The 23642-nt window shown below is 18.2% G+C and overlaps 9 protein-coding genes across 9 annotated transcripts in view; 3 read left to right on the forward strand and 6 right to left on the reverse strand.

The window, feature by feature from the left end:
• The window catches only part of PGSY75_1468700 (eukaryotic initiation factor 4A), a gene marked incomplete at both ends in the record, with an annotated part of 1578 nt that extends 296 nt beyond the window's left edge, over positions 1-1282 (forward strand). Inside the window, 4 exons of the mRNA XM_018788366.1 lie at positions 1-31; positions 133-851; positions 979-1111; positions 1265-1282. The exon at positions 1-31 is cut by the window's left edge and continues 296 nt beyond it. Of these exons, the coding sequence (XP_018639738.1) occupies positions 1-31; positions 133-851; positions 979-1111; positions 1265-1282 (901 nt within the window). The remainder of the gene's footprint in view (positions 32-132; positions 852-978; positions 1112-1264) is intronic.
• Positions 1283-2248: 966 nt separating this feature from the next.
• Positions 2249-4807, reverse strand: PGSY75_1468800 (putative splicing factor U2AF large subunit; the record flags this gene model as incomplete). Its single annotated transcript, XM_018788367.1, has 1 exon — positions 2249-4807. One exon carries the CDS (start codon positions 4805-4807, stop codon positions 2249-2251), a length of 2559 nt encoding a protein of 852 aa, XP_018639739.1.
• Positions 4808-6177: 1370 nt separating this feature from the next.
• PGSY75_1468900 (hypothetical protein) lies at positions 6178-8580 on the reverse strand (the record flags this gene model as incomplete). Its single annotated transcript, XM_018788368.1, has 1 exon — positions 6178-8580. One exon carries the CDS (start codon positions 8578-8580, stop codon positions 6178-6180), a length of 2403 nt encoding a protein of 800 aa, XP_018639740.1.
• Positions 8581-9742: 1162 nt separating this feature from the next.
• PGSY75_1469000 (putative translation initiation factor IF-1) lies at positions 9743-10294 on the reverse strand (the record flags this gene model as incomplete). Its single annotated transcript, XM_018788369.1, has 1 exon — positions 9743-10294. The coding sequence occupies one exon, from the start codon at positions 10292-10294 to the stop codon at positions 9743-9745; it is 552 nt and encodes a 183-aa protein (XP_018639741.1).
• A 1209-nt stretch (positions 10295-11503) lies between these two features.
• PGSY75_1469100 (hypothetical protein) lies at positions 11504-12301 on the forward strand (the record flags this gene model as incomplete). The annotated part of the gene is made up of 1 exon (XM_018788370.1): positions 11504-12301. The coding sequence occupies one exon, from the start codon at positions 11504-11506 to the stop codon at positions 12299-12301; it is 798 nt and encodes a 265-aa protein (XP_018639742.1).
• Positions 12302-13090: 789 nt separating this feature from the next.
• Positions 13091-14167, reverse strand: PGSY75_1469200 (putative shewanella-like protein phosphatase 1; the record flags this gene model as incomplete). Its single annotated transcript, XM_018788371.1, has 1 exon — positions 13091-14167. The coding sequence occupies one exon, from the start codon at positions 14165-14167 to the stop codon at positions 13091-13093; it is 1077 nt and encodes a 358-aa protein (XP_018639743.1).
• Positions 14168-15266: 1099 nt separating this feature from the next.
• On the reverse strand, positions 15267-16064 carry PGSY75_1469300 (putative small subunit rRNA processing KH domain protein; the record flags this gene model as incomplete). The annotated part of the gene is made up of 1 exon (XM_018788372.1): positions 15267-16064. The coding sequence occupies one exon, from the start codon at positions 16062-16064 to the stop codon at positions 15267-15269; it is 798 nt and encodes a 265-aa protein (XP_018639744.1).
• Positions 16065-18951: 2887 nt separating this feature from the next.
• On the forward strand, positions 18952-20250 carry PGSY75_1469400 (putative nucleoside transporter 3; the record flags this gene model as incomplete). Its single annotated transcript, XM_018788373.1, has 1 exon — positions 18952-20250. One exon carries the CDS (start codon positions 18952-18954, stop codon positions 20248-20250), a length of 1299 nt encoding a protein of 432 aa, XP_018639745.1.
• A 666-nt stretch (positions 20251-20916) lies between these two features.
• PGSY75_1469500 (hypothetical protein) lies at positions 20917-22962 on the reverse strand (the record flags this gene model as incomplete). The annotated part of the gene is made up of 1 exon (XM_018788374.1): positions 20917-22962. One exon carries the CDS (start codon positions 22960-22962, stop codon positions 20917-20919), a length of 2046 nt encoding a protein of 681 aa, XP_018639746.1.
• Between the last annotated feature and the right edge of the window lie 680 nt (positions 22963-23642).

The following is a 23642-nucleotide window of genomic DNA, read 5'->3' on the forward strand; positions in this document are numbered from 1 at the left end:
CACTCGTGAGTTAGCTCAACAAATTCAAAAGGTAATAATGATTAAAATGAAATATAAATAATGATATATCTATGTAAATATATATCAATATATATATATATATATATATGTATGTGAATTTCCAATTTTTAGGTCGTTTTGGCTTTGGGAGATTATTTAAAAGTCAAGTGCCATGCTTGTGTTGGAGGTACTGTCGTAAGAGAAGATATCGATAAACTTAAACAAGGAGTACATATGGTTGTAGGTACCCCAGGTAGAGTTTATGATATGATTGACAAGAGACATTTAGGTGTTGATAGATTAAAGTTATTTATATTAGATGAAGCTGATGAAATGTTATCAAGAGGATTTAAGGCTCAAATATATGAAGTTTTTAAGAAATTAGTACCAGATATTCAAGTTGCTTTATTTTCTGCTACAATGCCACAAGAAATATTAGAATTAACTACTAGGTTTATGAGAGACCCAAAAACTATTTTAGTTAAAAAAGATGAATTAACACTTGAAGGTATTAGGCAGTTCTATGTTGCTGTAGAAAAGGAAGAATGGAAATTAGATACTTTATGTGATTTATATGAAACATTAACCATTACACAATCTATAATATATTGTAATACTAGGAAAAAGGTTGATATATTAACCCAAGAAATGCACAATCGTCTTTTCACTGTATCATGTATGCACGGAGATATGGACCAAAAAGACAGAGATTTAATTATGAGAGAATTCAGATCTGGATCCACAAGAGTTTTAGTAACAACAGATTTGTTAGCAAGAGGTATTGATGTACAACAAGTTTCTTTAGTTATCAATTATGATTTACCAGCTTCACCAGATACATACATTCACAGGTAATATATAAAAAAAATATATATATATGTATTTTTTTTTATTACTAATTATTGAGAATATTTTATAAAAATTTAAAACATTTTCCCTAATATATTTTATTTTTATTTTTATTTTTTTTCTCCTTAGAATTGGTCGTTCTGGAAGATTTGGTCGTAAGGGAGTTGCTATCAATTTTGTTACCAACGATGATAAGGAAAAAGATAAGTTAAAGAAAATCGAATCCTACTATAGTACTCAAATAGAAGAAATGCCCTTAGAAGTAATTAAAAAAAAAATTAAAATAAAAGGAAAAAATATATATGTATCTATATATGTATTACTTTATATCTATCGATTGTTACTTGTATAATAATAAATATTTAATTTTATTAAAATTTTTTTTTTTTTTTTTTTTTTTTTTTCCCTTTTGTAGGTTGCTGACTATTTATAAACCCCCCCCTTTTTTTTTTTTTTTTTTTTTTTTTTTTTAATTATATATAAATATTTTCATAACATGAAATTCATTTTTGTTATATATACATTATCATTTTAAGCCAATGGTATTTTAATCTTTATATATATATTATATATATATGGGATTGAAAAAAAAAAAAAAAAGAAAAAAGTAGAATTTCAAATATTTATTATTGCAAACAATCATTTTTATATTAATATGGAACATGTTTATATTATGTAGGTGTGTGTATATATGTATTCTTATATTTATATATATATATATATACACTTACATAAATATATATTTTTTATTTATATATATTCTTCATATAATCTGTTTTTATTAGCAATAAAGTGGAACATGTTTTATATTTTTAATTTGTTACTAGCCTCTCATCTTTGAATTCATTTTCAATTATATAATATATATATATTTTTATTTATATATCTATATATATAATTTTATATTTATCTTATATTTTTTTTTTTTTAAAAAAAAATGTGAAAAATACATTTTATAATCTATTAAAATTAATAAAAAGAATAAAACTGAAACTGTATAAAAATAAAAAAAAATTAATATAAATATAATATAATGTATTATTGTATAAGAATAATGTCATTTAGAGAATTTTAAACGGTTATTTCTTATATATAAATGTATTATATATTTATATGATATGAAATTGTAAGAATTTGTGTTAATTTATATTTATACAAAAAAAAAAAAAAAAAAATTTATTTTTGTAGTAATTTGATTTAAAGATGCTGATAATAGAAAAAACAAAAAATTAAACATAAATAAATAAATAAATAAATAAATAAATAAATATATATATATATATATATATATATTGGTAAAATATAGAAATTCATTAATGTAATAAATATTTAGTATATTAAAAGAAGTATTTATATATATATATATATATATATAAGAATATTTTAAATTTTATATAGATTAAGATAAAACATATTTTCCTTTTAGAAAATGTTCTTCTGAATAAAATGCAGCACATACTACCCTTTTTTCAAATAAGCGTCCATTGAACATATATTGAGCTTTTCTTGCTGTTGCTTCATCAGCATAATGTAAGAATATTTTTCCAACACCTTCTGCATATGATAAATCTTTATTTGGTTTTGGTATAACTATATTTTGTAATGGGCCATATTTTTCAGCTTCTTCTTTTATGTCTTTTAAAATTTCTTCATATTGACTATCAACAATTAAATCTTCTTGAAATACTGCATTAGTTAATTGTACTACTTTCGATGATTTTTCACCTATTTTTCTTGATGCTTGAACTTGTAATCCTATAATTGAATTACTTAAAATTTTTTGCGATATAGATGTAGGTAAAAGTGTTACTGGTACATCAGTATTATTAGGTAATGCTATAAAATTGGGATTTTGATTATTGATATTATTATTATTATTATTAATATTATGATTATTATTTGGTTGCTTATTGAATGTAGCTTTTTTGACATTTAAAATATTTTGTCCACATACAAAACCATTTAAAGCATGAATAGCTAGTTGTGTACATGAACTATCTTCATATTCAAAAAAACCATATCCTTTATTTAATCCTGTATTTAAATCTTTAATAATATTGAAAGCTTTCAAAGTTCCAAATTGTTCTAATAAATCTTTTATTTGTTCATCCTTTAAATCATGTGGTAAATTTTGTATATACAATCTATTTTCTTCATCACTACTACATTTCGAGTTTATAGGTTTACTAGGTTTTAATTTTTCAAAAACTTCCATATTAATATCTGTGAATTCAGTAGTAAATGCAGGATCTCCTTCAGGTGGAGGTATATAATCATGTGGTCTTCCTACCCTTAAACAATAATTATTGTATGGTATTGAATCAAGTTTTAGACATAACCAAGTTATTTGCACTGTTCTAAATTCTAGGAAACAAAATCTAGAATCACTATTAAATATTTCACATTTGATAACTGGCATTAATTGCACATCACCTATTTTAACATCTATACTTGAATCTTTTATAACAGCTAAAATAGAATTATTAAAAAAATCTACAATATCTTCTTGTTTAGAATTTGGTGGAATATTACCTATATATAATTTCCTTTGTTTTTTATCTGTATCTTGTTCATATGGATTTCTACTTAAATCTGTTATTATATTATTTTGACCTATTAAATTTCCTGTTACTGTTAATGAGGACTTTTGAAATATACCGCTTACAGTATTATTTAATAAATTATTATTTAATAAGCTTTCGTCCACTGTATCCCATTTGCTTTTTTTTCTTTTTCTTTGTATTGAATTATTATCATCTTTTCCTCTTTCATTTGAACCAGACGATTTTCTCTTTCTTCTTCTATGGGTACTATTAGATGAATTTGAATATGAATCTTTATCTATACTATATCTTGACTTTCTTCTTTTTATGCTTTTTTTGTTTTTTGAATAATGTTCTTCACCACTGCTTATGCTTCTACTATGATATGAAATTTTATTTCTATCTCTACTACGTCTGTATCTACTTCTAGAATGATCTATCCCCCATCTATCTCTGCTTCGGTCTCTCCCCTCGTCTCTGCTTCTTTGTCTACTTCTTTGTCTGCTTCTATGTCTGCTTCTATGTCTGCTTCTATGTCTGCTTCTTTCTTTGCTTCTGTCTCTACTTCTTTGTCTACTTCTTTGTCTACTTTTTTCCTTGCTTCTATCTGTCACTTGATCCCTACTTTTTTTTCTATATTCAATACTTTTTTCCCTGCTGTTTGTTCTTCTTTTTCCTTCCTTATTTTCTTCACTGTTTGAATATACTTCTATTGTTTTTCTTTTATTTGAATATCTATCTCTGCTTTTGCTTCTACTTCTACTTGTATGACTTCTATTTCCAATTTTGTTTCTCCCATGATGTGAATCTTTTCTTTTCTCCAAGCTTTCATTAGTTTTAATTTTTTCATCTAGATTTTTTCCAAATTTTTCCTTTATCTTTTCAAGAACATTTTTACCTTCCTTAAGGTCTATTTGTTTACTTCGTTTATCTTCATTTTCCTTTTCGTTTTCTTCTTTATCAAGAGAATGATTAATTTTCTTATCATTTTGGATTCTTTCTTCATTAAATTCCTGATCTTTTTCATTTTTTTCTTTTCTTTTATTATTACTGGAGATCAGCTCATTTTTATGATTATCATTTTCTTTTATATTTGTGTTATCATTTACATTTTCTTCTTTTGTATCATCTTTTAATATTTCTTTTTGTTCTTCAACTTCTGAATTACTTGTTTTTTTTTCGTAAAATCTTTTTTTTTTTTTATTTGTATCTAAGTTATATTCATCTGTTTTATCACTTTCATTAGTATCTTTTTTTTTAATACTTAACAAACCATTAATAGTTTCTTTACATTTTTTTTCGGAATCTTCATTTTCTGTATTATTTTCATTTATATTGTTTTTATCATTTTCTTCTAAATTATTTACATCAGATTTGTTATTACTATTTTTAAGTGAAGTTAGTTTTTTCCACATAATTGTTCCTTTTTTTTTTTTTTTTTTTTTTTTTTTTTTTTTTTTTTTTTTTTTTTTTTTCTTTCTATATAATTTGTGTCAATATATATATATATATATATATATATGTATTATGATTTATTCTATTGATAAATACGTAAATAAATGTACATAATATTACGTTATAATATATTTACATGTAATTATTAGTACACTATATATTGTAATTATTTGTTATTTTCTACTATTTTTATAGAAAATGTATTACTTAATTTTTATGGTCACATTATTGTTGAAAAAAAAAAAAAATAAAAAAATAAAAAAAAAATTCAATATATGTACATATATATATTATATATATATGTGAAATAATAAAAAAATAAAATAATATATAAATATATATATAATATATATAAGAAAATATTTATTATTATTATTATATTTATTTTTTTATAATTATAGAAAGAATAAAAAAAAAAAAAAAAAAATATTTTAAATATATTAGGGAAGATTTTATAATATATTTCTTTATATTATATATGAATAATTTTATTTTCATATTTTTTTGCTGATAGTAATTAATAGGAATATATAAATATATAAATAAATATATATATTATGTAAATATATAAAATAGATACACTTTAACCAGTAAATTATATATATTATATATATATATATATATATATATATATATATAATATAAATTTTATCATAAAAACGATAAATGCCATATTATACCTTTATATTATATTATATAATTTATTATGTTATATATGGAAAATTAAAGTACTAAAGCATAATTAGATACTTATAATTTGAGTAACTATAAATTACTTTCTTATCATAATATATAATATAATATGATATAATATATTGTGATATTTATTTATTTATTTATTTATTTTTTCCCTTTGTATTCCATAAGAAGTAAAAAAAAAAAAAATTCACTTAAAAATTTCAGTTTGGTAATTATATATGTGTAAATATATATAATAATAATAAAAAAAAAAAAAAAACATGAATATAAATTAACCTTTAATCATTAGTAGAAGCAAGAATGTTAAACAATATAAAATATATATACATATATATAATGTGTATTATAAGAAAAATGAATAATTTTGTGAAATATAACAACACACGTAATAATAGTTTCACATTTTATAATATAAAAAAATGAAAAAAAAAAAAAAAAAAAAACAAATGAGAAAAGTTATAAAATTATGGAAAATTAGCATATATGAATTAACAATTAATAAATATATATATATATATATATATTTACTTTTATATATAGATCTCTTAATCCTTTTAATTTATATTATTATCATTGTTATGTTATACTTTTACAAACGATTTGATATTATTTATTTATTTTATTTATTCTTTTATGTATCGTCATAGAAATCTTTGCTCTTGGTTGTGCTAGTATGTTTCACATTCTGTAAAACATTTTGTTGTGGGTCATCAAAATCTTTGTATTCATTTTTATTTGTATTATTTAATATATGTAAATTATGATTTATAAAACTTTTATTTCTTTTAAAAATGGAATGTTTATAATTATAATTTTTGAACATGTAATTATATTTTTTTTCCATCATGAAAAGAAAATGAAAAGAATGTGGAGTTTCATAAAATTTTTTTTTCATTATTTGAACTTCAGTTTCAGTTATTAATTTCATTTTAAATTGATTATGTTTTAAGAAGATATGATTTGGTAAATCATTAATATGATGAAAAAGTTTTTTACATTTAGAACATCTAATATCACTTTGTTTATTATCACTTGTTGTTAATGCATAATCCTTTTTTAAAATATCTAAAAATTCTTCTGTTTTTTCTATATTAATATTTTGATAATATTTGTTATTAATAGCATTTTTTATTTCATTATCAAAATGAACTAGCCATTTCAACTGAAACTCTGATACCTTCATTTCTTCTTCATCTTGAACGGAAAATATTTCTTTTTTTTTATTATTTAATAATAATTTATATAATAACATATGATTTGAATATTTTAATTCATAATTGCTATTTTCATTATGGTTATTAGTTTCATTATGTATTACAAAAGAATTTTTGTTTTCTATATTATTATGGTCTTTATTTATTGATATACTATTTTTTATATCCTCATTTAATAAGGTATTTTGTTCAGTATATATAGCATTAATTATGGCATTATCTAAGTATGTATTATCCTTTTCTATATTACAATTTTCATAAAAAATTGGAATAAAATTTTTGTGTAATTTTTTTCCCCCTACATTAACTCTTAGATAGAAATATCCACATTCTCTAAGTAGCTCATCATATGTATTAAATTTTTTTGCTGAATAATAACAAAAACTATGAACAAATCTTAGATACAAAATTAAAATATCTAATTTTTTTTTTACATCATAATTTTGTTCTTCATTATTTTCTATCATAGAAATTATTGGACTCTCTGGAATATTCTCATTATCAAAAACATTTCTGTCATCATTATGATCATTTGCGTTGTTTACGATATTATTATCATTTAATGTATTTAAATCTGATATATTTTTGCTAATATCATCCATTGCTTCACCATTTTCTTTGTCATCAACTTTTCTTCTTTTATTTACTGGAGCATTTAAATATGTGTCATCATTCATTTTGTTAAGTAGGTCCATATTAATGCCACATGAATAATCCAATTTTCTTACAAGTACTTTTGCATTATTATAATCTTTTTTTATTCTTTCTATATGTGAACATATAGGTGGACATATTTTAAAATCAATGTTGTTATATATATTTCTTCTGACATTATTCATATACCACTGATGAATATTAATAGCATACGAATTTTCTCTTATAGTATTTAATACATTAGAAGCTGAGGTTTTATTATTAAAATATATATTAGCTCTTCTAAAAAAAGTCTGTCCCCTGGTATCTTTAGTATTATATACATCCCATATATTTATATTCATTACATTATATTTTAAATTACTTAAGGTATTTAATATATGAAATTTATTTAAATGCATAGGTATATGATCAACATGTATTGATGTACCACCTATATAATTTAATATCTTGGTTAATATATTATTATCATTAATATTGTCAATTTTGCATTTTATTTTTTCTTTCCATAAATTGGAAATATACATATTTTCTTCATTTAATATTGAATTATTTTTATTTTTCTCTATATTATTATCATTATTATTTGAATTATCTAATTTTGCTTTTGTATTATCATTACTTTTTTGGTTGTCAGCACTCTCGATATCATCATCATATTGGATATTATTCATTTCGCTAGCACCACCTTCTTCTATATTTGTATTTATTTCTAAACTGAAATCATTAAAATTATTATTTTTATATAATACTACAAATTCTTTAAAATAATTCTGAGCTGTTTTTATATTTAACACATTTTGTTCATTAATATATTTTACACGAAATCGTTCAACGAAAAAAGGACTAGTACATTCATTATTACATATAATATCTAAATTTTTTTTAATATTTTTTATAGCTTGATATTTTATTTCGTTCGCCATATCTTCTATACTTTTATATTTTCTGTTATCATTAAAAAATGCTTTTGTAATTTCGGATAAAACATATTGCTCTTTATTATTATAATTTTCATCAACATTTTTAAAATTACTAAAAACATATTTTTCAAATTCTTCATCATCTTCAAATTCTATTTTCTTTTTTTTTAAATTTACATTTTCTTCTTCAATGGTTTTTTTTCTTTTCTTTTCATTGGTATATTCATTAGCTGGGGAACTCATCTTTTTTGTACCAAAAAAAATAAAATAAAATAAAATAAAATAAAATAAAATAAATAAAAAGAGAAGAATTAAATATTATGATATATAAGTTAAAACGTAATACTTGACAAATAATAAATAAATATATTATATATATGTGAAAATATTATTCTATATATTTGTCAATAGTTGAATGTTTTTTTTTTTCATCAATATGATAAAAAATTTAAAAAAAAAAAAAATTTTTATTAAATGAACATATTAACATACAATATAACGTGATTATATTCTTTTCAAAAATAGTTCTATATAAAATGTTAAATTTTTCAAATGGCATATTTTATATACATTTTTATGAAAAAGTATAAAAAGGCATATACATATATATATATATATATATATATATATATTAGGGATTATTTTTTCTAATGAGAAAAAGAGAAATTAATTGATAGAATTAAATATGAACAAACATATATATAAATAATAATGTATTATTTTAATTTTTATTTTATTTTATTTTTTAAGGCGCAATATAAGTAATATAATTTTTATAATAAATAAAAACAAAATAATTATATTATGATGAATATATGAATGATACAATAATATATATAATATATATATATAATTGTATAAATAAATATATGTACATTATATATTTTATCAGATGAGGGAAATTATTATAAAACGACTACATACAAATATGTGTTCAAATTGTATTAATTTTATATAAATAAATATATTATTTTATTATTATATATAAAGATATAATAAAATAATTTTCGATTTATTTATTTTTTTTTTTTTTAGGAACATGGAAAATTAAGTAGTTTCAAATAATTACATAATTATAACTATTTTATAATCCTTTAAAATATTAAATATTCAATACATTTTTAGTACGTGTAAAAATAACATGCCTTATAATATAAATATTTATTTTATATACGATATAAAATTTTTTTTTAAAATAATAGTGAATTAAAATATTTTTATTTTAAACAAGAAGTTTTAATAAAATTATAAATATACAGTTTATTTGAAATTTATAAAGTTAATCATTTATATATTTAAAAAAAAAGAATAAAAAAATTATAATGACATAAAATATATGTATATATATATATATATATATTATATTTTTCATATAAGGTACATTTGTTTTATTCACTTTTCATGTTTATTTTTTCTTCTTTAAGGGGGTATGCTGTAAATATCTAAATACAATTTTACCTCTTCGTTTTTCAAAATTTAATTTATGAATTTGGAATTTCACCATATCTCCTAAATTAATTTTAACCTTATTAATTCTTAATTTGCCTGATATAAAACATAAAAATTTTTCACCATTTGGTATGCTTACAATAAAATTTGTATTAGCTAAGCATTCTACTACTACTCCATTCATTTCGAATGTATCATTTTCTTTTGTTTTTGAATTATCATTTTTCACATTTTCATTTTTTCCATATAATGTTATCTGTACTCCTTTTTTATCTCTTAAAAAATGATTTATATTATTTTTCATATGGTTTTTATTCCATGGTATTTTATGAAAACGTCTTGATGATGTTTTATTATTTCCCCATGGTAATATATTATTATTAAAATTTAAGAAAGAGAATCTTTTGTTCTCAACTTTTATTTCTTCTGATGGGATATACAAAAAAAAAACCAAAAATAGAAAAACAAAAAAAGAAAAAGACAAACGGGTTATGAAAACACTACACATATATATATATATATGTATATGTATATATATATATATATTGTGTTATTTTTAATTTATGTTACAACATTGTCATTTTTATATTTCGCATTACAAAAAAATTATGATGTTTATAAGAAAGGGGAAAACTTATAAAGGCATTAATAAATCAATATGATTAAGCCATAAGTATTTTTTTTTTTTCTTTTTTTTTTTTTTTTTTTCTATTCAATATAATATATTATAAATGCATTTATATGTTTTTATTTAAATTTTATTTTAGTCATAAATTTTAATTATAATGTTAAATATTTTCCAATACAAAAATATAAATACGTTTACAAAATATATTATATTGAATGAAAAAAAGAAAAAAAAAAAAAAAAAGAAATTAAATAATTAAGAAAATAATTTATATAAAAAGAAGGAATATATTAATTTATTCTGAAATGTAAAATAAATAATAAATTAAATAAATAGCTATAATTATATATATATATATATATAAATATATATATAAATAGATCAATAATATATCTATTTTTATAATATTATTATTTTATTTATTTTTTGTTTTTCTTTAATTTTCCTTTTTATAAATTGTTTTATTTATCATGAAATATATTTGTACACATAATAATATAAAATAATATATATATATATATATATATATATATGTATACCATTTAATAATGAATTTTATCTTATATAATATAAATAGTTATACATTCAAGTGAGCAATTATATAATTATGCTTTTCAATTTTTTTTTATCTTTTATTTTTGGAATTTTTCTATAAATATACTGCATATATTATATATATATATATATATATATATTATATATATTTTTTTTTAATTTGATGAAATTATAAGAACCGACGTTTCATCTTTTATTCTGTTCATAAGTATAAATTTCACATATTTATAAAATATTATATATATATATATAATATATATATGATATAATTTTCCTTTCTTTTTTTTTTTCGTATGGTGTTTTAAAAAATGAAAGGACACAAATCTTGTGAGTTATAAAGTAAAAAAAAAAAAATAACCAATCAAAAAAAAAAAAAAATATATACAAATATATATATATATATTTATTTATTTAATATATTTATATTGATTTACCGATTTTTTTGTTATTTATTGGATTGTATATAATATTTATGAGGAGCATATTTTAACATTGCCTTTTTTGTAATAAAAAAAAAAAGTATATTATATTATTATGGAACAGAAGTATGGGGCTGTAAATGATGATGAGAAACTGAACGAATATAATGATAGTATAAGATATCGAGAATACAAGAAATATATAAGAAATGTTCAGTTGAATTTTGAGAAGATATTAACAGAATTTAATGATAATATTAATAAGTATGACAATAGTTATAAGAATAGAATTCCAAATAAACAAGAAGAAGATGAGATAAATGAATTTTTATTAAAAAATAAGAAGAAAATACAAGATTTAGAATATTTACATAAAGATGGAATACAAAATTTAGATACTATGAAAAAATATTTTAATAAATATAGTACTTATTCTATAGAAATTACCAGATATTTTAGTATATTTGATAAATTTAAAATACAGTTACAAACTATGAAAAATAGTATGGATAAAGCATATTTTCATAATAATATATATTTAAAAAAGAAAAAAGAAAATATTAATAATATAAATAATACATCTGTTTCTGATATAAATAATAAAAAAAGTAATAATAATAATAATAATAATGATATGGGTCATGTTTTTAGTGAGAGAGTGGCATTAGAAAATTCTCTAAGCGAATTGGATAATATGTTATCTGTTGGTGAAAGTACTACATTTCAATTGAAACTTCAGAATAATAATATCATAAAACAACTTAAAAAAATGGACACATTTAATAAGTATATACCACAAATACAAAAAATTCTCAAAAAAATTAAATATTATAGTTTTAAAAGGGTTATCATTTTGTCTATAACAATATCTTTATGTATTTTTATATTTTGTGTTTTCAAATTTGGCAAATAACAAAAATTATATATATATATATATATATATGTATATATGTAGATAATGATGATTTTATTGTTTTGAAAAAATAGCATTATATTATATATATTTTTTTGCAATTTATATTATGTTATTTATTAATGTGATAATATTTCATTTTATATATACAAGTAATTTATCTTTGCTCTTGAATGTATTACTATTTTTTTTTTTTAATTATATATTCATATGTACACATTTCTTGTAACATATGAAACAATCATCTTGAAATATATTTTGTTTACATAAAATTAAATATATATATATATATATATATGTATGTTTTTTTTTTTTTTTTATTTCTCATTTTCATATATTTTTTTGTTATCATCAATTTGTTGAATTTTTTTTTTTTTTTCACTACACATATTTCATTTTGACTTAATTTTAAAATGAATTTTTTGTTTTATACAAAACTTATAAAAAATTAAAAAAAAAAAAAAAAAAAAGGAATAAATAAATAATTTATATAATTAGACATATAATAATTGGTACAATAAATATTAACACATAAAAAAAAAAAAAAAAACAAAAAAAGCAAAATCGAGTATTTAAAAAAAAAAAAATAATAAAAAAGTAAATTTTTTACGAAAAGTAATTATATATATATATATATATATATTTGATAATATATCAAATAAGAAGACATTACAAAAAAAAAAAAAAAAAAAATTAAATATAATAAAAATATAATTATTTTAAATTGTGATTTTTGGATATATATTACAATAGATTAATAACAAAAGAATTCTATTTTTATTTTTTTGTTTATAAATCTTTAATCTTATGACTTAGACATATTGTTTTTTTATATGGTTTATTTAATTGTATTTGTTTTCCTTGACACTCTTTTTTTCTGTTGTATTCTTCAACAATTAAATGAACTGATTTAAAATTTCCTTTTTCTATTTGTAGATAATTTGGATATGGTTGACCATTATTCATAAATAAGCTCATTCCAGTGTCTATAAGAAAAAATGAATTATTACAATATGTTTGAATTTGATGTGATTTTTGCCTAGTATGTCCTACAACTAAACCTTTTGCCTTATATTTTTTAAGAATATTTAATAAATTTTTACAAGTTTTTTTTGGTTGTACTTTAACATTATTTGAAAATTCATTAGTCCATAAAACTCCATCCCTGCTTAAATAATTATATTTTTCAAATTTAAATTTTTTACATTTATTTTCTATTTGTAATCTTGTTTTTAAATTAATAGTGTTAATATCATATTGAGACATGTTTTTATTAATTCCTCCATGTGTAAAAATAATATTATTTACTTTTACCATAGCTGGTAATCTAATAAGTTTCTTAAAATAATTTCCATTTTTATTAGTAAAACTAAAAATTCTATTATTAAGATTATTTTGAAAAAATAACATTATTTCAGTTTCATTCACATAATGAAAAGCACCACATAAATTAAGTTGTTCATGATTACCCATAATTAAAATAACTTTACTATTTTTTTTCACTGCATCTTTTTGTAATTTTAATAGATAGTCATAAATATATGGACCAAACACACCTCTATCTAATATATCACCTACCTGGACTAACATCACATCTTCAGCTATCCATTCATCATTTTCATCTATCAAATTTGAATGTCTTAATATTAATTTTAAACTTTCCACGTCACCATGGATATCTCCAATAGCTATTATTTTATTATTCCATTGTATATTATCATATTTATAAGTATAACTAGGATCCAACTTTTTTCGGTCTATTAATAAATTTTTAAAAAGATATTTATTTTTAGATAAACATAGTGTTTGAATATTTTTCACAATAAAGGTAATTATGGTTAGCCAAAAAATTTTGTCTACATGCATTTTTTTGAATAATTAAAGCAAATCAATAGGTAAATATAAACATAAATAATAAATATATGTATATATGTATTATTTTTTATTATGTTAAACTATTACAAAAAAATTGTACATATATATAAAAAGATTTATATATGGGACAATAATTTTTATCTATAATATATGAACAATCATAATTTAAATATCATCACAGAAAAAATAAAATGAATAAATAAACAAACAAACAAACAAATAAACAAACAAATAAATAAATAAATAAATAAATAAAATTATTATTTTATTTTATTATATTTTATTAGGTTTTATTATGTTTTATTTTATTTTTTTTATTTATTTCATTCATAATATATATATATAATATATTTATATGGGGATAAAATTCCATTTACTTATTCATACATATATATATATTTTTTTTATTTTTAAATTAAAAAAAAATGGAGGGGAAATATTGATTTACAAATGTAATTTGTTATATATATTTATTTCTTCTTAAAGTGGAAATGATATAAAAATGAAATAACCCTACACACGAATTGTTGACATGTGTATTTGATATGTATAAATATGTAATTTTTTTTTTTTTTTTTTTTAAATAAAGAATGGCATGTATAAAATTTTTAAAGGAAAATTAAAAAAAAAAAATAAAATAAATAAATGACATAATATATATATATATATATATATATATATTTTATATGATGAATAAAAAATATATTTTTCAAATGTTTTTTTATTTTCCTAATTATATATATATATATATTATATAATTTTTGTTCCATTTTATTTTTATTTTTAATTTTATTTACAATATACAATTTATTTAAATCTACAAATCTTTTTGTACGGTAAAATTTTCCCTGTTTTAAAAAAAAATTAAATTATAATAAAATATAAAAAATAATATAATATAAAATAATATGATATAATAACATATTACATAAAAAAGAAGAAAAAAAAAAAAAAAAAAAATACATAAATTTATAGCATAGAAATGTTTCTTATAAATTATTGTGTGTAATAAAACGTTAAAGTATCATAATGAACTTAAAAAAAAATTCCTTTTTTTTTGTTATTTTTTTATTTTATATATGTTTTAATTTTAGAATCTTTCTTTCATTCTTTTTGCTAAAATATTTAATTTATTAAATATTTTTCCTTGTGTAGAACCAAGGATTAAACTACATATAGAATGTCTTGCCATTTTAATATTATTAAAACTACCTAAGATATGAATTTTATCATTAGCTATAACAATTCTTGTTTTTGTTGCATTTTCAATTGCATATTTGGTAGATCCATTACTTCCACATATTCTTCCTATACATCTAGATAAATGGTCACCTTTTAATATTTTGACATCTTGAATTTGAAAACTTTCTATATATAAATCTTCGATTCTTAATAAGGCTAAAGAATCTTCTAATGTAAATCCTAATAAATATGCTTTAATATAATCTGATGATTTTTGTAAATTATTTTTATCTTCTGTTAGTTTACATGTACGTACTTCAATTTTATCTTTATTCATTCTTATTTCTAATTTTAAATGTGTTACTATTGGTTTTATTAATTCTAACCAATTTTTTATAACTGAACTTCTTCTTTGTTTAGGTATTGTTATAATTCTCATTTCATGTGTATTCATATTATTATTATTATTATTTTTTTTCTTATTCTTAATTATTAATTTCTTATTTATTTTCTTATCATTCGCACTATCTATATGGTTATTATCATTATCTAAAATATTTTCTATTGTTAATATATGTCCTTTATGTTGAACATTATTACTATTTTCTAATACTTTATCCTCATCCTTAAATGAAGTGACATCACTTTTTGAACTTCTAGCTATTCCTTTCGATGTTATATCATTTTTTATAATCCTTTTTGTCATTTTGTCAAGTATAATAAATCGTAATTATTAAATACTTTATTTTATATAAAAGTATATCAAAATATAAAAATATGTGGATAAAATAATACAAATCACATAATAAAAAAAAAAAAAATAATAAAATATATACAATTTTTTACTTTACATAATTATATAATATAAATATATTAATTATAATTTTTCTTAATATAAGAAATTATTTTATTTTCATTTTGTGACTTACAAAATTAATAAAATGTATATTTTTTTTTATTAAATCAAGGGAAATTTTCTATTTTTTTAAATATTCATTTTATATATATAATGAAATAAAATATAACAAAAATATAATAATAAAAAATAATTATATATTTTATTTGTATTTAATAAAATAAGATGTTACTCTGTTTTTTTCTTTTTTTACAAAAAAAAAAAAAAAATTAAATTTTTAGAATATCTATAATTTTGAATGTTACATAGTAAAAATAAAAAAAAAAAAAAAAAAAAATATATATATATATATATAATATATTTTATAATGAAGTTAAGTAAAAAAATTATTATATATTATAATAAAGTATAATTATAATATATATATATATATATATATAATATATATTAAATAGGTATATGCTCAATACAACAGTAAGGTATGCTTCTTTGATTTTATTATAATAAAAAAGATTGTTGAAATTTTATAAAAAAGAAAATATATATATATATATATATATATTTTATATAACATCATTATTTATAATATTAATATTTTTGTATTTTTTATTTTAAAAAAGTATGAAAAATATATTTATATGATATATATTGTAAGATATTGAATTAACAATTTATATTCTTTTTTTCATTAATACAATACAGCCACATATATGTGTTCCCCCTTTAAAAATATTATTTATACATCTATATATTTATATATTGTTTGATATGTTTTATTTATCCTTAAAAATAATAATAAATATTATAAAATAGGACAAAGTGGAAACAAAAGAAATAATGAAGTATGATATTGATATAATTTATATTATATATATTTATATATATAATAGATAAAGTGTTCCTTTTCACAGTTGTTTAACATTTATGTGTTATATATTTGTATATTTTTTTTACTTTTTTATTTTGATTATTAAATCTTATTTTTAATCTTAATATTTTACATTAAAAATAAAAGATTTTATTCTAAAAATAATTGATAAAATTTTAATTATTCTAAAGTATTTAATTTTTTTTTTTTTATGTGTTATATAGTAGTCGCTAAGATGTATATTATTTTTTTCAATTCTGTGGATTAAAAAAAAAAAAAGAAAAACAAAAAGCAAAAGGAAATTTAGAAATATTAATTTTTATGAGAATTATATTGATATATCAAAAAATATAATAAATAAAATAAAATATATATATATGTGATAATATATATGATATAGTACAATATCAAAAAGTTTGCTTTAAATAATATTCATAATGTATTAAAGCAAAACTATTCCATACAAATATGATATATATATATATATATATATAATATTATATATTATAATATAACATCTCGAATACTATTAATTATATTTTTTTTATTTTTAAAAAGAAAAGAAGAAAAGGGTTTTATTTTTTGTATTTTTATATTTATTTATTATCCAAAAAAAAAGTTAAAATTTCTATCTTAAAAGTAATAAATAAATTTAAAGAAATTAAAGAAAAAGTTTATTTTGTATCCTTTTTTTGTTATTTTTCTTTTTCTCATTTAAATATGAATGAAAGCTTTTAATATAATGCTATATTTTAATTAATATATTTTTTTCTTCTTTTCTTAAATTATGAAAAATATATGTGAATATTTTTGTATATTTGTTATTTTTTTATAAAATACAAATATATATATATATATGTATTTTTTTCTTTTCTTTTCTTTTCTTTTGTTTTTTCTTTAAAATATAAATATATTATACAAATATATAATATATATATATAGTAATATTTTTATTCTATATGTAATCACATATATATTTAAGGCATCAAAAAAAAAAAAAAAAAAAAAAAAAAACAAACAAAACTGACCTTAAAGGATATTACACACATATATATTTATTTATATTTGTTCTTGATGATATATAAAATAAACATAATATATTTTAATGTTCATATAATTAATAATGTGCCAAGATGATTATGTGCATTTATAAAATGAGTGTTGTACGTCTTTTAAAATACCAATGATAGTATAGTATTAAATAATGTGGAACACTGAACAATAATAAGAATATATATATATATATATATATATATATATATATATATATATTTATTTATATTTATATATGTATATATTTTTATACATATACATTTTGAAATATATATAAATAGATGTTAGCGATATAATATATATATATATTTATGTGTGTGTGCATAGGCCCCTTTATTTTTATTTTATCTGACTGAGGATTATGGGTATCCAAAAAGAAAAAAATAATAATAAAATTAAAATCAAATATATTAAAAGAATGTATATATATATATATATATATATATATATATATGTATTTATTTAAGTGAAAAAAAAAAATATGTAAATACTAAAATGTAAAATATAATAGGAACTTACGTATTATATATATATTTTAATTTATATTTATTTATTTATTGTTTTTTTCTTTTTTTTTTCTACAAATTTATATGCCTTTCCTTTGTTATATAAATTTGTTTTTCCCCGAGTTTGTAATAAATAAGTAAAGATATACATATATATATATATATATATATATATACATATATACATTTTAATGTTTTGATTATATCTTTCGTATTATACTTACATTTTCATTTTATTAAAGAATTTATATGAGAAGGTAGTTTTTTTTTTTTTTTTTTTTTTTGTTTTTTTTATATTTTCTTTAATAAGATGAGTGACGGTAAGAGTGAGGATACCTTTCATACGACATTAGGTGGATTATATGAAAAGCCTAATAAAGTTGGAGATATTGAATCTTTTTATCCATATCATATTGAAAAAGTAGATACTTTTGAAGAAGATAGGTATAGGAATTTATTATGTGCAGCATATGCTTTAATGGCTATAATAGCTGATGCTCCATATTTTATGATTGTATCGATGGCTGATTATTTTAAAACTACTTTTAATGTAAGTGACATTATGATAAATGAATTTGCCTTAATGGAAAGTTTAATATTGATTGTTGTATGTTCATTATTACATTTAATTGGAAGTTATCGTTTAAAATGGAATTTACTTATGCCTATATTTATGACAATAATATTAGTTATATTAAATTTTGTTGTTTATTTTAAAACTGACTACATTGGACATAAGATTATCATATTCAGTGCTATACCTCTTGGTTTAGTATCTTGTATATCTAAAATGACTACTATGAAAATATGTGTTTTGTTTAAACATGCCTATTGTAGTGCATATGTATGTGGATTATCTTTTTCTGGTTTTATAGTATTTATAATATATGTGTTAGGGGCCTATGTATTTTTTCCGAATGATGAACTGAAATTTTTTAAGATGTTTACTTTTTTTTGTGTAACTATTTGTTTATTAGCATTAACATGTTTTTCTATCCTATACCGACTATACAAGAAAACATTTGTGAGAATATTAGATGAAAAATTTAAAGATAAGGGATTAAAAATTAATAAAAAAATATTTTATGATTCTATAAAATCAATGAAAATATTGTGGCCATATATGTTGATTGCATATTTTACAAGTTTTTTGACTTATCAAATATATCCATCCATATTTCCAACTTATATGAATGTTAGTAAAGAATTAAAAGGAACATTAGCTGGATTTTTATTATTTGGTGATTCTATAGCTCACCTTTTAGTTCATTATAGAAGAAACCAGTTTTTAAAAACAGATTTTTCTACTTTAGTTTTTTGCACATTGTTCAGGGTATTTTTCTTACCCATATTTTTATTTTTACCAAGCCTTCATTATACAAATAACTTTAGTTATATTATGTTGATTAGCTTTTCATTCTTATTTGGACTAATGAATGGATTGGTGAATAATTCAATTTTTTTGAAAGCACCAGAAACATGTAAAGAAGAAAACAAATACGAATATATTCAATTAACTCCAAATATACTTTACTTATGTTTAATACTTGGAATAACCAGTGGATGTTTATTATCCAAGGTTCATGTAAGAATTTTGAATTTAATTTAAGTCATTTTAAAAACAGAAAAAAAGAAGTTTTTTTTTTTTTTTTTTTCCTTCTTCTTCTTTTCAAACCAATTAAAATTTTATCATATTTATATAATTAAAATATGAATAATTTTGTGACTATTTCATACGTTTTTGTGAGTGTCATATATATGTATATTATATATATATATATATACATATTGTGCCATCTGCTTTCTCGTGAAATTTTTTATTATTTTATTTGTCCTCATTTTTTAAGGACAACAATTCCATTATATTGGAAAAAAAATAAATAATATAAATATATTTATATATATTTATATAATTTTTTTCATGAAAAGAATTACATAATATGTATTTCTCAAATACAATTAGTTTATACTTTAAGGAAAATAATTTTTTTTTTTTTTTTCTCCACGTATTTATTTCAAACAATGAAAAAAGCTTTTTATAACAAATAAATTTAAAAAAGAAAAAATTGAAGAAAATTAAATAAATAAATATATATATATATATATTATACGTGATGGTTTAAAAAAAAAAAAAAGGAAACAAATATATAAACATACATATATTTATATATAATCATTCTTTATATCCTTTGTGACAATTATATAAAAAAATATCATTTTTCATTTCCATTGTATATATTTTTGCAAAAAAAAAATAATAGTAGTTTGCTATGTTCTATTGAACCAAAGGCAAGTAGGACACGAACTTGTTTTTAAATATTTTAGACCTATAAGAATATGTAATCAATATTTTTAATAAATCTTCATAAATACCTTTAGACACATTCAATACTTCTGCGTTTGCACATGTTATTTCACGTTTCGATTTTATAGAATATAAAATCTTTATTACTTTTTGAAAAAATATTAAATTTTCATTATTGCATATTTTTTGTAAAATTGAAGATATATACATTTGTTTTATAAATATCCTTATATCAATAATGTATTTCTTTTCATTATTTGTTATGTAAAATGTTTGAATATTATATTTCTCATTTCTGTTATAAATATACTCATTTAAAAATAAGACATCATTATAATTTTTAAAAATATTTTCTTTATATAATGGAATGTTTATTTTATGTTTAAATATATAAAATTTTACCCTATCGTAAGGATCACATTGCTCTTTTGTTTTTTGTTCATTATTATTTATATCATCATCATTTATGAATCCTTCCTTTTGAATTATATTATGTTGTATACTTTTTTTGGTATGACAATCTTTTTTGTCATTATCATTTGTGTGATTCGTCTCAGAATTGGGATTTAATTTACAGTCATTTTCAATATTTATGTTATTACTTGAAAAATTATTATTCATCATTATATTATTTTCCTTTAGTTTTTTTTCTTTTTGCTTTTGCAAGGTGTTTATATAATTGTTGTTAAAATGTTCGATATTTGTTTTATCCTCTTTATTAGTATTATTTAAATATAATTTGTTAGATATATTTAGTAAATTAGAATGATCTATGTTAATGTAATCGTCTGGATTATTTTGTTGTATTGATTGAAAAATATTATTTTTTATATTTTCATTTATAGATTTATTATTATAACCAAAAAAGTTGTTTTTTTTATTATTGTTTTCTAAATATCCAATGGGTGTGTAACAATTAGTACAAAAAAACAAATGTCGATAATTTTCTAGGTTATTTTTTTTAATTGATAAATTACATTTATTTATTATTCCATAACTAAATGACAGATAATTAGGAAAGATAATAATAGTATTACGTGTATCTTTTAAACATTCATATGAAAAACTAGTACATTCTTCACAAAAAGCATGTTCAAAAAAATTATTTATATTTACATATAAATGTGGCATAATAGAATTAACATTTGAATAATTTATAATATTCGAATTACAAGTTCTACATAATATAATTTGATTGTTTTCTAATTTTAACATATTATCTAATTCTAAATTTCTATTAATTTCGAAAGCGTTATTATTTGTTTTATCCACAATAAGATCTAATGAAAGAACAATGGTTAATTTATTATTTAATAAGAAGTGGATAGATTTTATGTTTGCTTTTCTTATGGAAATAAAAGAAGGTAAGTATATATATTTTGAAAAACATTCATTTTCGAAGATATAAAACATTTGACTAAACAAATTTTTTTCTTTTAATAGATCACTTATATCACATGATTTTGTTAACCAATTTGACATACATTTTTTTTTATTTTTATAATGAGATGCATTTGATGAGACACTTTGAGCAAATAACATTTTATAATTTTTGCTATATTGATTGGTTCTTTCAATATTGTCTATATTTTCATTAACATTATTGTTATAAATATTTATATCTTTTTTATAATTTACATTATGATTTAAATATATTTCTCTCTTTTTATCTTTAACATTAAAACTTTTGGATTCAATATAATCATATTTTTGTGTAACGGAGGAGTTCTTTTCTTGATGTAAAACATTTTTCAAATATTCACTTTTATCATAATTATTATTATTATTATTATTATTATTATTATATATTAGTTTTATCTTAATTTTATAAAGATGTACATTTTTTCTTTTCACATTTTTTGTTTTTTCTTTTTCAATTATAACATGAATGTTAATAAAATTCAGGAAATTTCTGTTAATTAATAAACTGTTAAAAAAAGGTTTCTTCAGTACATCAATTTCTATATCATTTAATGACACTACATTTTGTTTAATATAATATTCAGCATATATCATTGTAATACGAGTTACAGAGAATACAGGAAATACAGAAGTTTTAAAAAAATATTTAAATAATTATAATTATAAATCGTTATTTATTTAAATTCTGGTAAAATTTAATATTTCGAAATAGCTATTTTGGGAAATACCAAAAAAAAAAAAAAAATTTCAACATGAAGAAATATAGCTAAATTATAATAATTTTTATAAATATAGCTATTTTTTTTTTTTTTTTTTTTTTTTTTTTTTTTTTTTCATAATATATTTTTTTTTTTTTTTTTTTTTTTTTTTTTTTTCTTTTGTGCATAATATATATTATATATATATTATACATATATATAATATTATATTTCTATGTCATTTTATTGATATAAAATAACAATATTTTATTATTTGTTGAATTTTATTTTATTAAATAAGATGGACTTAAAATCATTTATATACATACATATATAATATATGTATATTTTATTTCTATATATTGAATAAAATATGCGAAAATTACATTTTATGTAAAATTTTATGATAAATATGATGATATGACTGGAATAATAATTCTTTTATAATTTATATTATTATATGAGGAATAAATAATTATTATATTTTACGGAATTATTATAATTTTTTGTGTTAAACGAAAAAAAAAAAAATTATATATATTTTTTTTTAATCTAGTGTTACACAATTTATATATA

The sequence above is a fragment of the Plasmodium gaboni genome, chromosome 14 (genome assembly GCF_001602025.1).
Source record: "Plasmodium gaboni strain SY75 chromosome 14, whole genome shotgun sequence".
NCBI lineage: Eukaryota > Apicomplexa > Aconoidasida > Haemosporida > Plasmodiidae > Plasmodium > Plasmodium gaboni.